The following is a 16,809-nucleotide window of genomic DNA, read 5'->3' on the forward strand; positions in this document are numbered from 1 at the left end:
ATGGTTTAAAAAGAAAAAAGTAAAGTCTTTAAAGAGACAGAGTACAGATAGTTACAGATATAAATAAAAATAAGCCGCGTAAAGATGGAAAATTCACAGAGAGTCTGGATTCTTTGTATTATTGTGTTTTCTTTAAATTTTTTGACTGTGAAGGAGCTAAGTACAGAGAGACATTTCATTACATGGGCTGCCAAGCTAAACCAGAATGGATATAAGGGTATTACGATTTCAGAATTTGGATCTAAGGATATGATGCTTTGGAAAGGAGTTTCTTATTTTGTTTTCACAGAGGATGAGACTCTATGGATTTCTTCTATTCCGATTTGGTATGATGGACCACGTCCTCCTGAAGGGTTGCTGTGAACATCTTCAGAAAATTGCTTCGCTCAACTACCAACTGAGATGAAACTAGCACACAGGTTATACCATGAAAGACCTAATTAACGACGCCCCCATTCAGCAGGAAGCAGTTTGGAGAGAAAAAACTGCGCCCATGTTCCCAAATATAGTTTATAAATGTTCTTTTACATTTAAAGGGGGATATGATATAGACATGAATAATTTGCATTAGTATAGATTTTGCTTTATTGATAGAGATTTACGGTTAATTTTGTTATATGTATGAATGTTTCTGATGTAATTTTTACTTGATAACTGTTTTGTTATATGTAATTTTGCTATGTTAAGGTTAAAGCCTTCCTTTTTTTGTTTAAACAGAAAAAGGGGAAGTGATGTGGGAGTGTCATATATCAATCTGTTGATTTCATTGGCTAAGCAATAAAGAAACTGCTAGGCCCATTGGATAGGCCCACCCTTAGGTGGGTGGAGTAAACAGAACAGAATGCCGGGAGGAAGAGGAAGTGAGGGCAGACTCCACAGCTCTCCTCTCCGGAGCAGACGCCTTCAGAGAGACGCCATGCTACCTGCTCCAGGGAAGACACACGCTATGAAGCTCCAACCCAGGATGGACTTAGGCTAGAATCTTCCCGGTAAGCGCACCTAGGGGCGCTACACAGATGATTAGAAATGGGCCAGAGCAGTGTTTAAAAGAATACAGTGTCCGTGTAATTATTTGGGGCATAAGCTAGCCGAGCCAGGCGGCTGGGGATTTGGGGACGCAGCCCCGCTGCCGCTCATATTACTACACTCCTTTGCCTAAACATTCCTGTGTTCCTGGAGCTAAACCAACCTCTGTGGCTTTTAAAAGAGCACGCGGGGGCTCCGCAAAGAGCAAGCCTGAGGAGCAGGAGTCCAGGATCCTCTCCCGTCTCTGCTCATTTCTGCGGGCGCATCTCTCGGCTCTCGCTATGAAGTTCAGTCCCTGGGGTTCCCAGCTAGTCGTTAACTCACCAATGTTCCAGTTCCTCTGCCGTGGCGCTGCCCTTTCTTTCTGTCTTCTGAGAATTCCTCCCCATCTGGTTCACAAATGTTGTTGGAAGAGTCTCCATCTTAAACAAGAATGACTCAAATATGAGACAAGGTGGTAACACCCGTAAATGTAGACTCTTCAAAAAGGCTTCAGCACTGTTGCTGTGAAGGTGGCTGAAAATACGCTCTCAAAGGGCCCCAGACCCCACACAATTGTTCATCTATTACTGTCCCTATGGACTTAGATGTCCTGGACGTTTTATTTATTTATTCTGAATATCATATAAATGGAAGTACATAATATGTGATATTTTGTTACTGTTTTTTTTTAAATCTACCTTTGTGTTTTCAAAGGCCATGGTTTTACAGCGTTTATCAATAATTCGTTCCTTTTAGTGGTCAAATAGTGTTCCATTGTTTGACTATATCATGTTCCTCAGTTTCTATCCATCTCTGGGTGCTTTGATGGGCTTTGGTCCCCATGCTGCAGGGATTGTGAATAATGAATGTTGCTGTGCACATCCTTCTCCAGTTTCTGGGCAGACTTTGGTAGGTACCTATGAGTAGGATTGCTAGATCACATGCTAATTCTGTGGTTAACTCTTTGAGGACCTGCCAAGCTTTTTTCCTGAGTGGCCATGCTACTCTATATTCCCACAAGCAACATTTGAGGGCTTTGTTTGCTCCATATCCTGACCATACTGGTTATTGTCTGACATTTTTATTCAATTTGTCCAGTTATGGGAGTGATATCACACAGTGGTGTTAATTTGCAGTTCCCTGAGGGTTGGTTGTATTAAGTATTCTTTTGTGGGTTGACTAATCATTTGTACTCTTCTTGGGAGAACCATCGTTCAAATCCTTTACTCATTTAAAAAAATTGGAGTATTGATCATTTGATTATTGAATTCTAGGATTTCTTTATGGAGTCTAGATATGATTCTAGACAAATGATTTGCAAGTATATTTTTCTCCTCTGCATTTAATTTTCTTCTGTCATTGGGAGAAACATAAAATGGCTAAATATTCAATATTAACATACTAATTCTATATATTCTTGGTCAATGTCGATGTCCTTTCTTTGGTGCTAAAGTTTGAATACAACTTTGCACACTCTAAGTGCTCTGCTACCGTGCCAATCCCCCAGCATTTTAGTGTGTGTGTGTGTGTGTGTGTGTATGTGTGTATGTGTGTGTGCGTGTGTGTGTGTATGTGTGTGTATGTGTGTGTGTATGTGTGTGTATGTGTGTATGTGTGTGTATGTATGTGTGTATGTGTGTGTATGTGTGTATGTGTGTGTGTGCGTATGTGCATGTATGTGTGTGTATGTGTGTATGTGTGTAGTGTGTGTATGTGTGTGTATGTGTGTGTATGTGTGTGTATGTGTGTGTGTATGTGTGTGTGTATGTGTGTGTGTATGTGTGTGTGTGCGTGTGTGTGTGTGCGTGTGTGTGTGTGTGTGTGTTTAGGTCAGAGGCCTGCTGGAATGGAGTTCAGTTATCTCCACATCAGTCTTCTAAGCGACTGACCCTACAGATACACATCACTGCACAAGCAGCTCCCTTTTGCTACTATAGATGGGGCCTTCCCATCAAAATAGCAAAGAGCTAAACTAATATTCCCAAGATAATATGGGAGAGTAAATTACCTAGGATGTAGAAATTGGTAATAAAATGTCTGAGTGGGAAAACGGACTTTGACGGCTGACGTGCAGGGCCCTGGGCATAATCCCCAGTGCACATACACCCTACAAAAACCAGATTTGATTAATCAGATTAAAAAGATCTTGTGAGGGAAAATTCTTACTCCGATAATATAAAAACAGTGGGATAATAAAAGTGAATTAAACCTTAATTGGATTTATCATATATCCAATTAAGCCTATTTAGTATACTGTGCATGAAGCAGCATATTAAATATTGTGATTGAAACAGTGTCTTTTTCCTTCAAATGATGGTCATTGGGCGCTTACTGTATGCTTGTCAGGCATGGATAGGATTTAACGAGATTGACTGCTCTCTGACTGCTTGTTGCCGACGAGCTGACTCAGTGTAGCAGGATCTGACACACACTCAAGTGTAAGGAGCCTCCTGGGAGTTAAACCCATGCTTCTCCGCAGCTGCAGCAGGGCGAATGAGCAGCGGTAAAACTCTGACACGATACCCCAACGCGCGTAAGACTTTGGAATGCCAAGTGCTTTGAAATAAGCAGGCTCGGATCCACAGACTCAGGACTAGGTGTCACTCAGTGGCAGAGCACTTGCTTGGAATGCACGAAGGCCTCGCAGTCTCAGGAGACAGAGGCACCTTCACTGGTTTAAGACAGAGACTAAAACTGCATTCGTTCCTTTAACATAGCAGGCAGTTTCCTTTCCATGCCTGCGCTGCTCGGTGGACAGTAGAATTTGTAGCTTAGTGAGCCATTCAGATCATCGTTAGAAGATGTCCATGTCAAACATGTTAGAACAGGAACAACCCTGGTGTACTGCAATGCAGAATAAAGTCAAGAGGAAAGTCACCCCAAAAGCTCTGTGGGTCTAAGTGTGCCTTCTTGGGGTACTGCTCTGATTCTAAGAGAGACTTAGGAGCCACAGGTGATTGGAAGTGGCCAGGACTCAGCAGCCAGACCTTCCCTGCCCAGGACAGTGTTGGCAGAATGGGTGAGCACTAGAAGGTGTCTCAGGAGTGCTGCCACGATGGTATCCAGTCAAGGTTTGCGCTGGCTCCAGGAAGTCAGACAGGTAGGGAATCACCGGTCAGTGGTTTTGAGGGTGAAGCATCAGCGTGGCCCTAAAACTGAGCTTGGAGTTCCCCAGTTTCGATCCAACTGCCTAGTTAAGACTAGCTGTAGGAACAGGATCGAGACCAGTCCTGACCCCATCAATGTTGCTTCTGGGACCACCTTGCTGGACCACAGCAGAAACTGAGCTGAGACCAGCAGTAACTTTGACCACTCGTGGATGTCCATTACTGACTGCAACAGTCTCTGATGAAGGAGTCTTCAGGGGGCAGCCAGGGAGCCCCTGATGACGCACCCTTATATTTGAGAATTGACTGTGGGAGATGAAAGAGCTTCTGCTTTGCAGATGATGGATTTGTGTGTTAAGTCTTCCAATTGATGTCGGCCTTGCTTTAAGTACCTCAATATGTCTGCTTCTCAATTTCCTGTACCCTAAAATAGGAGTCACAGTGGCTGGCAGGCTGCTGTGGGGATGAACTGTCTCAGTGTGTGGCCCCTTGCTCAGCACTAACAAATGGTAGTGATTGTCACTGGCAGATGTTGCCTCCCTCCAGGACTGAGGACCGCAGAAGTAGGAGAAATGAGGAGCCCTGTTTACTCTGCGTAACTCTAAAGATCACTTGACACACATGATATACGAAGTGTTCAGGAAGCTCATGACAGTGGTGCTGTGGTTTGTCTCAACAAATGAGGAAACTGAGGCATTACAAGTGCAAGGAGCTTGCACAGGGATCCACATCCCCGATTCTAATGGGGCCGGGGTTCAATTCCAGATGACCTGACTCTCCTGTCTATGTGCCACCCCTGCATGCCGCCTCTTCACCTAGCTCATCTTGGTTTCCTTTTCAGCTGGGATAAAAATGCCCTCACAAAAACAGTTTGAGAGAGGAAGGGTTTGCTGGTCTCACAACTCCAGCTTTCTGTCCGTCATTGTGGGGAGGTCAAGGCAGCAGGAACTTGAAGCTTTCACATCGCATCTATACTCAAGGGTGGAGAACAATGAATTCAAGTGTGCATGCCGGTGATCAGTTTCTTTTTCACTCATTCCAGGGCCTGGCCCCTGGAGTGGTGCCATCCACATGCAGGATAGGCAGTCTCATCTCAGTTAACCCAATTAAGAGAATTCCTCACAGGGCTGCAGAGATGGCTCAGAGGTTGAGAGTACTGACTGCTCTTCCCCAGGACTTGGGTTCAGTTCCCAGCACCCACGTGGCAGCGCACATCTGTCTGTAACTCCAAGATCTGACACCCTCACAAAGACATACATACAGGCAAAACGCCAATGCACATAAAATTTAAAAAAAATAATTAAAAAAAATCCCTCGCCGGGCAGTAGTGACACACACCTTTAATCCCAGCACTCGGGAGGCAGAGGCAGGAGGATCTCTGTAAGTTCGAGGCCAGCCTGGTCTGCAAGAGCTAGTTCCAAGACAGGAACCAAAAAGCTACAGAGAAACCCAGTCTCGAAAATCAAAAAAAAAAAAAATTCCCTCACAGCCACACTCATCTTCCAGAGAGTTCTAGATTTCCTCAAGTGGAACAGCTAACACTCACAATCTTAAGCAGCATCCTTGAAACAGCAGGAGGGGACCACCTGAGTTTCAAAAAGAACAGACTTGGTTGCTACACTGTTTTGTAGGCTGATTTATGCTGTTTGTATATTATCTCCAGCCCATGATTCACAGTGAAGTCGAGGTAATTCACGAGGCTTGTTGTAAACACACACACAGAGATCATGCCAACAGACTCTCCCAACATCAGCCTGGAGATGGCTGGTACCCTCTCATCCTCCATCTCTCTTCTCTCTATCCTACCACCCCAAACAACTTTCCACCTGTGCCGGTGACTTCTAAATTTTTATTCTCTGTCAATACCTCTCATCTGAGCTCTAGACCCCAAATCCATCTGCTTCCTGGACACTTCAAGAATCCTCTTAGATCCGCAGAGCGCTCTTCTGCTGTGGTCCCCACCCTCTCCGGTATTCTGAGAAGACCCCCATATGATGCACTTAGCTGCTTCTCCCTTTTATAGCTGTAGCAGGATAGCCCCACTCACCTGAGACTGCTCCCTGTTTCTCTGCACCAAGACCCCATTGTCACTCTTGTCCTTCCACACGGTCCAGACTGGTCTCCCTGGATCCCAAACTGACCCCTTTTCTAAACCCTTTCTCCATCCTGAAGTCAGAGGTCAGCTCAGAATGGCTGTCTCATCATTCTCCCAGCCTGCTTAAGAATGCTCATTGCTCGCTCATTCAGGATAAAAGTTAAAACTCTTGGGCAGGAGAGATGACTCAGCGGTCAAGAGTACATACTGAAATTGCTCTTCTAGAGGACCTGAGTTCAGTTCCCAGCACCCACGTCAGGCGCCTGAGGGATCAGATGCCTCTGGCCTCCAGGACCACCTGCCCTCGCGTGTACACACCCACACATGAAAATACACATGTAAACATAATTTAAAATAAGAAAAATGAACCTTTTAAAGTAGGAAACTCTTTTTTTTGTTTTTTTGTTTTTTGTTTTTGTTTTTGGTTTTTCAAGACAGGGTTTCTCTGTGTTGCTTTGGAGCCTGTCCTGGAGCCCAGGCTGGCCTCAAATATAAATTGTTTTACCATGCCCTTTAAGACCTAGGCGGTCCACATGTGTAGTCTAACATCACCCTCCCTTTTGCCTTTTCTTGGTCTCAGTGACAACGGGACCCCTTCAGTTGCTGTAACAGGACTAGACCCAGAGCAACTTACCCCACACAGCAGATATCCACCATAGACCGTGGTTCATCAACAGGCATTTACCGTGAACAGAATTAGTTTGTAAACAACAGGCATTTACCGTGAACTGAATTCATTTGTAAACAACAGGCACTTACCATGAACTGAATTAGTTTGTAAACAACAGGCATTTACTATGAACTGAATTCGTTTGTAAACAACAGGCATTTACCGTGAACTGAATTAGTTTGTAAACAACAGGCATTTACCGTGAACTGAATTAGTTTGTAAACAACAGGTATTTATTTCTCACCGCTCTGGAGTCAAGAAGCCCAAGGACAAGGCACATTCAGTAACTTCCTCCTTCACAGATGGCAACTTCTCTTGGTGTCCGCAGGTGGTAGAACAGGTGGCCGTCTCTGTCATTGCAGGGGACACTTCCTTTTTACTGCCCTTCCTATCCCCACCTCATCTAATTTGAAATAATTTCCCAGGATTCAACTGTCCTTGGCCCCCAGAACACAAGCAGGATATAGAAAGTAAACCACCATTAATTGTGTAGCAAGCTCACCACACTTTCCTGCTAGGCTGCTAGCTTCAGGAGGCCTGGGGCTGTGTCCTGCCTCTGGAGCTGTGTCCTTCCTTCTCTCTTGGGTCACCACGACTCACTCAGAGCCTTTAGCAGAAAGTGGGATCTGGTGATTCTTGGTTGAATGTATGGGATTTGGAAGAATGGGCATCGAGGAATGGTGGATTCATTTTCTGTTGTGAGTTAAATGTTGTTAGTTTGGTTGGGGCTTTAAATAGCAGATCTGTTCTACTCGAGATCACCCAAGTCTACAGTGAGTCTTACAAGGCTAAAACCAAGGAGGCCTTGGGATTCCCTCTGGTGGTTCCAAGGGAGAATTCACTTCCCTGCTTTGCTCAGAGCAGAGAACACGCACAGTCCTCTGCTCAGAGCCCCATGCTTTCACCACTGCAGCCCTTGCTTCTGTGGTTCCTGATCCTCCTACCCACTTTAAACTCTGACCCCTGCTGTAAAGATCCATCTGATTACACTTTACCTGTGGGCTCATACAGGGTCATCATTCCCTCTCCAGATGTGGAACCCACTCACATCTGTGGAATCAGACGCAGCATGCAATTCTGGGGGCTGGGATATGGACCTCTCTGGAGAAGCTGTTAATTGAACCCACGGAAGATGGCTGTGCTAGCTTAAATGTGCTCGCCAATGAGGACAGAAACGTGATAATTCATGCTAATGTATGCAGTGCCTCCGGCTGGTATTTTGGGGGTGTCACGATTGTGCTTACTTATAGTCTAGATGTTTTAAAATACAGGAGTGGGAATATTGGACTAAGGAAATGGCCCAGCCGTGAGAGTGCGTGCCAAGTAAATTGGATTCCCAGAACTGATAGCCGGTAGTCATAGCAGCTTACCTGTATTTCCAGCTTCGGAAGGAAGAAACAGGCAATCTCTCTGCTGGCTAGTGAGACTAGCCATATCAGTGAGCTCTGAGTTTGGTTGATTGGAGATGGATCAAGGAGACTGCTGACACCAACCCCTGGGCCTCCACATACACATACACGTACACAGACATGCACAAGCCTAAAGGCACACACAAGCACACTTATCTCTTCCACACACGTTGTAAGAGAGAAACTGGCAGAGGGAAATGAAAGAATAAAAACTCAGGTCGACCCCAATGGCAAGGGCCGACGCTTGCTGTCTGAGAGAGGAGCCTAAGGGCCCCCGGCACAGGGGAACATGATGCCCAGTGCCTGAGAGCAGTTTTTGTAAATGCGGGCAGAGAGTGGGGAGGGCATGGCTTCAAAACTGTGGGGTGGGCACTAAATTAAGCTGTGAGGTTTTTGCAACTTCTAGACTTCTGGGTAAGTGGTGGGGGTTAGCTGTTCATCGGGAATTCCACGAGCCTGACTTCCTAGAACCATGCACCTGCTTTCGGGCCCTGTTTTTAGGGAAAATTTTCTTTCACACATGGCATAGATATAGATGCATAATATATGTGCATGCACACATATGTGTATATGTATGTATGCTGATGTATGTATGGTTCTAATACATATAATATATAGTTGGTGAAGATAAATCTTGCCATATTCCCATCATACTGGAATGAGAGCATTTGCGAAGGGAAGCATGGAGAATGGAGACCTTCATTCAGATAGTGACTTGCCGCTCACAATGGAATGGTTGCACCGTTCTGCCCAGGAGTGGCTCTCCTTCCAAGTTTTCCTGTCTGGCCCTGTTGTGTGTGGCTGACCAGTGTCTATTGCATCTCAAGATCTGAGAAGGAGAGATGTTTCTAGTCCCAGACAAATAAGGAAATCTAAGGAAGCACCATTTCCTTTGACTCCATGTGCCAAGTTTTCGAACCACTCCAATTTCTCTCTAAGAGACACAAGGAATTCCAGATAGGAACTGCGAACTGAGCTCTGGAAAGCACAGCAAGAGCCTGAAGATATGGACAAATGTTCAGAGGTGGAAAAGCCAGAGACTGGGAGGGGTCTGCGGGCTGTACAAGTGACTTAGGAGTGACTCCTTCTCAGGTTGTTGAGAGATGACCACTTACAGGGAAGGACCCATCTCAAAAAGCCAGCCTTCCATTCCGTTGCCCAGGACAATTAGGGGAACTCTTATAGGCTTCCATGTTAGTCTGTTGGGAGCAGTGAGACCCCAGATCCTAAATTTCTTGTAATCCCCTGATCTGAGTGCCTACAGCTGCTCTGAGCACAAGACCTTCAGGAGTTCCTGATGGCAGGAGAGTGGTTTCTGGTGGGTTTGGCTGGGGCGTGGCTATCTCTATATAATCTGCCCCTGAACACAATAAAGGGGCATTCTTGGGGAATTCAAGAATGACCCGTGTTGCTGTTCCTCTGTCTGTGTGTGTTTGTGTATTTTAACCTCCAGCCCCTTGCCCGAAGCTCAGTAACTGGGTAATAGCGCACAGAGCGCAAACACGGGGGCGCGGCATTAGTCAGCTTCCTGGAGCTCAAGTATTTTGTAAATCAACCTTCTTAAAGAGAAAAATCTCATTTTAAGAAGTTTTTATTAATATATTAATTATACATGAGAATGGATTTTAGTATTACATGTATGCATGTCCACAATGTATTTTTATCATATTCACCACGAGAATGTGAGTTCCTCTGAGGGCTCACTAGCCAGCCTATCTTGGGGGAGGGGATTGATACCAAGATAAGCTGGACTTCCTATTGTATAAATGGAAATTTCTGTACTTACATAAAATACATAATTTCTTTTCTACTCTGTATAACCAACGCCAATAGAGAAGAAAAGAAGTTTCCCCGTTTAAATACAATGATTTATTATTAATTCCATTGCTTCATCCAAGAGAGATTTTGTTGAAGGAATTGGCTTTAATTGTGAACAAATAAAGCTGATGACAATTCTCACGGGGACAAATTCTAATTACGTGTAACTCACCAAAAGTCGTTTCTTCTTTCCTGTTTGTATTTTGTAATGCATACAACATTGTTACTTCTTTGCTGATTGTATTTATTTTCTCCTGTATGACTCAGGGTTTGTTTGTTTTAGAGCCGAGTAGATTCTACTTTTCTTGTGATTGCATTCAGTGATTCCTTTGTCTCAGCCCACAAGAAAAACCCACGACTCAGCAACTAGACTTTTGCAATGTTGAAAACACCACAGACCATTTTGGACAGAACACAGTGTTCTTCCGTGCAGCAATTTGTCTGAATACATGGGCATGGCCAACTATTACCCTCTCTTGTCAGGACTCAGCAGGGTGTATGATAAAGAAAAGCTTCCAGGCAGGTAAAGACAAGTTCCTTAAGTCTATGCTAAACATGTACACGACTTGGCAGAGGCATCTTTCTTAAGACTTTCCCATAACCTAATGAACGGGAAGTGGTGGTGCTGAGTCATGCCTCCAGACAGCTGCTTTATGACATCTGTCATCAGTGTTACGATGAGTTGTCTGCTTGGTCAGATGTGTCAGGATCCCCAAGGCTCCCCCAGACTCAATGACTTATTACAAGGACTCACAGAACTCAAAAGCTCAAGGGTGACTTCACCGAAAAGACACAGGATGAGATAAGCAAAGGCACAAGGTGTGTGCCATGAAGGCCACAAGAAATCAGACATAAGCTAGCTGCCAAGCATGGGGCATTTGCATGGGGCAAATTCAATTTCCCAAGCAATGATGCATAGAAATGTGTGCAAAGTGTTGCCAGCTAAGCCTCTGGACCCAGGTAATCCGGGTTTGGGGCATAACCTGGTCCTGTGCATGCCATAGTAGCTGTGTCTGATCTCAGCTCCTTAGACTTCAACTTCCCAAGAGACTAAATGTTGTGTGTGGCCAAAGTCCTCAGTCAGAACACTCAAAGGACTCAGAAGTTGTCATGCAGAAGCATATGGGAAAATATGCCTTATATCTTTACTATCTTTAATATATGAGCAAACATGGCGTCCTGGGTTTTATCATCAGGAGAAGGACAGAAGAGATGCCGAAGTCTGCCGATGCCACAGCAAAATCTGAGCTCCATTTTAAACCTAGTTAGTCCGTTGTTTAATTTTAAAGTCAGGTATAATTATTTATCATGGATATATTTTATACATTAGAGGTTCATTAATCCTCACAATGTCCATTTGATGTAGAAATACACCAAGAACAGCGACAGTGCTGTCAGGAGAGGAGTAATTTAGCTGGCTTGGGCTGTTCAAACCCTGCATAATCTGAGAAAGGTTCATCTTCAGGAGGTCTGACCCTTGAACAGGTCTTGCATGTTTATTCAGAGGCCCGAGAAGAAAAAGGATTGTCTTCCTCTATTCAGTAGAGTCTGTTGCTCTCCACCTTCTCTTGTGAGGTAGGGTCTCTTGCTGACCCTGAAGCACACCGTTTTAGTTAGGTTGACTGGTCAGGCATCTCCTCGGATGCACCTGTGTCTGCCATCCAGTGCTGGACCTACAGGCATGCAGGACCATGCCCAGCTTTTACATGGGTGCTGGGATCTGAATTCAGGTCCTCTCGCTTGCACAACAAAGTCTGCTACCCACAGCCATTCCCTCAGACCCAAAATTTATATTATAAGAAATCTACTCAATCTATATGATCTATTCATCCTGTCTTATTTAAGGAATCCTTTCCAATTTAAAGCTACAAGCATAATATAGTTCCCATATTTCATCTCAAATGCAGTAAAGATCTGCTTCCCAATTCTGTTTAGAACTGAATTGTGTTCAGAGGGACATGAGGATTTGCTGAGAGGAGGATCTCACCACTTAACACTAGCTGCGCTCAGCTCACTCTGTAGACCAGACTGACCTAAAACCCGCAGAGTCCCACCTGCCTCCGACTCCTGAGTGCTGGGATTAAAGGCATGGGCCACTATGCCTGTCTCATTACGATCTATTTTTAAAGGTTTTTGTTTTTCTATCTAGCCAACATTTTGGCACTAATTATTAAAAAATAAAACATTACCTGCTAGTTTCTGTTTCAGTCTTTGTCAAATATCTGGTTTTCTAAATAAAATCTCTGTTTCTAGGCCTTCTTGTCTATCCTTTGTTCTCATACCAAAGCCCACGGGCTACTTTAATAAATGACTTCTGCAGAGCTCACTATCTGGCAGAGAAAGGCCTCTAGCCTTGCTAGCCTTTTTTTTAATAATGATACCAACTGTTGGAATTTTGCCATCCCATGCGACGCTGACATTCATCACCCAGTCTGACTCACACATGATGTAAATCACACATACGTGATTTACAGTTAGACTGGGGTACAAGTCTGTGGATACATCAATCTCCAGCACTCCCTGTGTTTAAAGGGCAAGCCTATGCTTTGCATATATATTATAGTCTGGGTGGGAAGTATCCTCCACATGGTTAAAGGCTGGTCCCCAGAAAGTTTCGCTGCTTCAGAATGAGATGGAAAGTTCAGGAGGTGTGCCTGGCTGGAGCAAGTTGGTCACTGGGGTCAAGGCCTGGAAAGATGGACCTTGTCCCTGCCTTCTCCTCCTGGCCTCTCTGCCTCTTGTCCGTCTTATGGTGAGCTTGCTTGCTCCATCAGAAGCTCCCTGCCATGATCTCCAGCTTCCCTTGGATCCACAGCGATGGAAGTAGGAACAGTGGGTTATAACCTCTGAAGCCGGAGACAAAGCAAATCCACCCTCCTTTAAATTGGTTTTGCTTGGTGAAAACCTGTGGTAGCGCCTGACCAGTGGTTTAGGAGCTCTTGGAGCTGGTTTGCTAGATGAATCTAGAAGTCTGGAAGCGTGGTACAGAGAAGCCAGAGAACACCGTGGGCAGAATCGAGTGGGTGATTCTGGCTGACTAGGATGCAGCAGCAAAACTGTGTACTTTTGACTTTAGGCAGGAGCAAGTACTCTACTGAGAATTGACTGGAGGCTGTGTTACCTTGTGACAAAGTTCTGGCCTCCATTGTGTCTATTCCCTGACACTTTGGGGGAGGTTTTCAGCATTCGGCTGTGTAGTGATTTCTCTGGATTTTTTTTATAATGATTTATAATGAGATTTGAGAGCAAAAAGAAAGACCAGAAATATTTGAAAATTTTTCCGTTTAGACAAGCAAACAAGTGTTTTCCAAGTTTGGGTGTAAGGGAGGCAGCATTACAAAACAGATTAATGCCAAGAAAAAAAAAGAAACTTCTTACTCTACATCAGAACAACAGCAAAAGATGTTCTGAGGGCATCTGGAGAATTGGGCGAATTCCACCCATTTTGGGTCTAAAGATGTGAAAGAATGAACTTATTCAGAAGACTTGGCTTGGTGAAGAGGGCTCTGGGGCTTTCTGCTCACGGAGGGACTCACAGGAAGCTGTTTTCCCAGAATTCCTTTCGCTCTGCAGCTACATAGGCACTCAGAGACCACCAAGATGGGGTTCAAGAACTATCTACTGCTAATCTAATAGTAGAACTTGGCATTGTCTGCGGGCATCCTGATTTTTTTCATGCATGCAAAATGCAAAAATGATGGAGTCATGGAAGCTTACACCCAGGTTTCCAAGGAAAGCGTAAAAGGCCAAAAAATATGCGGTGGGGCTGGAATCTCTTCTGGCAACCCCAGAAAGACCCATGAATAAAGCCCTGAGGATGACCCTAAGTGCAATAGACACTGTGGATGTTGGAACCCTGAGGGTGAAAGAGCTGTTGTGGAAAACGACAGGCAGCAAACGGAGCCAGCATAAGAGAGCAGCCTAGAGGGCTGAGAAGGGTAAACCAGGAGAGCGGAGCTGAAGTCACACCACCACACGCCCAGGAGCTGGAGGTGGATCTGCAGGATTTAGTGTTTACCTTGCTGGGTTTTGGTCTTGCCTTCCTTACACCCTGTCCTTTCTGTTCCCTGACTCTTCCTGTTTGAAGCAGGAATGTTTACTTTGTGCCATTGTGCGTTGTAAGTATGTAACTGGCCATTTGAATGTATAGAGGCTTGTTGCTCTGTTTGTCTGGAGTCTTAGAAGAAACTTTGGGTTTGAACATTTAAGCCCTGCTAGAACCGTTCAGACTTGGGGGAATCCTGGAGATGGACTAAATGTATATTGCTATCAGAATATGACTGTGAGTCTTTGGGGCCCAGGCAGAAGGCATGGTTTAGATATAAAATACTCCCCATGGACTCATGTCTGAAAACTCGGTCCCCAGCTGACAACATAATTTTGGTACCTGATAAAAACTCCAGAAGGTGAAGCATATAGATGTACCTAGAAGTATTCTCTGTCCTGCTGGTCCCCCTGGACTGTTTCCTTTTCTACCTACCTGTTTCCAAAGCCACTTATGATATAACCACTCTGAGGCTTAAGATTAATTATATACTCTTTGGCCTATTAGCTCAAGCTTCTTATTAACTAACACTTACATCTTAAATTAAGCCATTTCTACTATTTTATATTTTACCACAAGCTGAGAATTTCTTTATGGCCATCTCTGACAACCAATAGAAAGCTGAGATGCTACCTTAGGGTCTTATGGCTCATTCGGGAGACAAGGTGTCACGATGGGAACAATGCGCTATGAAGATGCTCTACCAGAACATGGATGGACATACCTGCATCTTTTCACAATGTCAGAAGTTATTCAATAACAATAAACAACAAGTTACCTTCCCTTCCTGGACTGCAATTTCCCATGCAATCCCAATTTCCCTTGACAACTGGCAATTGGCAAGCGCAGGTTCATTTATTCCAGGCTCATTTAGAAAGCCTCAGGTTCTGTTTTCTATGTCAAACGATGAGTACATTTATCTATATGCATGAGGAAATATATGTGGGTTAAAGCAGCCTCCCAGGAAGATAGAGGATCACTGCAGTCAGTCGGTAAGATATTGAGAAACCTGTTAAAGAGAGCCAGAGAGATGGCTCAACGGTTAAGAGCACTGACTGTTCCTCCGGGGGACCCAGGTTTGGTTCCCAGCACCCACACAGTGGCTCGTAAACATCTGTAGCTCCAGTTCTAAGCGATCCAATGCCCTCCTCTGGTTTCCTTGGGCACCAGATATGTACCTGGTGCATAGATATCATGCAGGCAAAACACTTGCACACATAAATAAAAGTATAAAAGACAGCCATCAAGGGGGCTGATGGTTCAGAGGTTAGAAGCACTGATTGTTCTTCCAGAGGTTCTGAGTTCAATTCCCAGCAACCACATGGTGGCTTAACCATCTGGAATAAGATCTGGCACCATCTCCTGGCCTGCAGGGATAAATGCAGGGAGAGCACTGTATACATAATTAATATTTTTTTTTAAAAGGCGCCCATCAAAGTGTTGCTGGAGACACAAAACTGCAGGACTCCCAGGTGAGCTGGCCCAGGGGGACATGATGTTGATTGAGTCAACTGCAGAGACAGAAAAATGGAGGAAAGTCTCCAAACACGGTCAGAATAGGTGGGCAGATGGACAGACAGCAGTTCAAGTAGGTTATCTCAAGCGGTGAGGATGGAGCTGAGCCCCAGCCTCAGATACAGTCAGGAAATTTCTGATTGTGGGTTGTCTGAGACACATTTTGAGCTGTCGGATAACAAGTGAATGGGGACATCAGCATGCAACATCAGATCCCCCCCATTTCCATGTCACCATCACCAGGCAACGTCAGATCCCCTCACCTCCCCATCCTGATGTCACCATCGCCAGGCAACGTCAGATTCCCCCCCCCCATCTCGATGTCACCATCACCAGGCAACGTCAGATCCCTTCCCCTCCCCATCTCAATATCACCATCACGACACAATGTCAGCTACCCTCCTCTCCCCATCTCAATGTCACCATCTTTTCTCAGTATTGCAAAGCTGGTAACCAAGTCCTTAGCACAAAGACCAAGCTACCACAGTAACAATGACAAACTGCCATTCCCATGGTATGTGGACCCAAGACTGGAGTACTTCAGCTGTCTACAACAACCCTGGTTGCGTCTAACATATGCACAAAGTGCACTTTGCCTATGAAAAAATATGTTACAGGGGTTACAGACAATATAAAAATCTGCAGTGGTACAATCAGCAATGTGACAATTTTAAATGTTTGATAAAAATCCTTGGTATTTAAGGCTCTGGTGTCACCATTGTCTGAAAATATGAACAATGTTCTTCCTCTGCAGAAAAAACATCGTCGACCCAGAAGACCCTCGATGTGCCCGGTTAACACTTACTGGCCGGATGATCACAGTACTGCCAGGAGAGTTAGAGTTTGCCAAGCAAGCCATGTTTTCAAGGTATGGAGGTGCTTTATTTTATTTTGGTTTTTCGAGACAGGGTTTCTCTGTAGCTTTGGTGCCTGTCCCGGAACTAGCTCTTGTAGACCAGGCTGGCCTCGAACTCCCAGAGATCCACCTGCCTCTGCCTCCCGAGTGCTGGGATTAAAGGCGTGCGCTACCATCGCCCGGCTATGGAGGTGCTTTAAAATTGGTCTCCCTGAAGCCAAGTACGGTGGTACATGTCTGGCATCCGGAAGGCAGAAAGATTCAGAATTTTAAGCCAGTCCGGACT

At 44.9% G+C, this 16,809-nt stretch overlaps 1 protein-coding gene across 1 annotated transcript in view; it reads left to right on the plus strand.

The window, feature by feature from the left end:
• Positions 1-16,809, plus strand: part of Creg2 (cellular repressor of E1A stimulated genes 2) — a 34,999-nt gene that overhangs the window by 12,968 nt on the left and 5,222 nt on the right. The window contains exon 3 of the mRNA XM_075980357.1: positions 16,422-16,535. Within this exon, the coding sequence (XP_075836472.1) occupies positions 16,422-16,535 (114 nt within the window). The remainder of the gene's footprint in view (positions 1-16,421; positions 16,536-16,809) is intronic.

This window comes from Microtus pennsylvanicus, chromosome 7 (assembly GCF_037038515.1).
Source record: "Microtus pennsylvanicus isolate mMicPen1 chromosome 7, mMicPen1.hap1, whole genome shotgun sequence".
NCBI lineage: Eukaryota > Metazoa > Chordata > Mammalia > Rodentia > Cricetidae > Microtus > Microtus pennsylvanicus.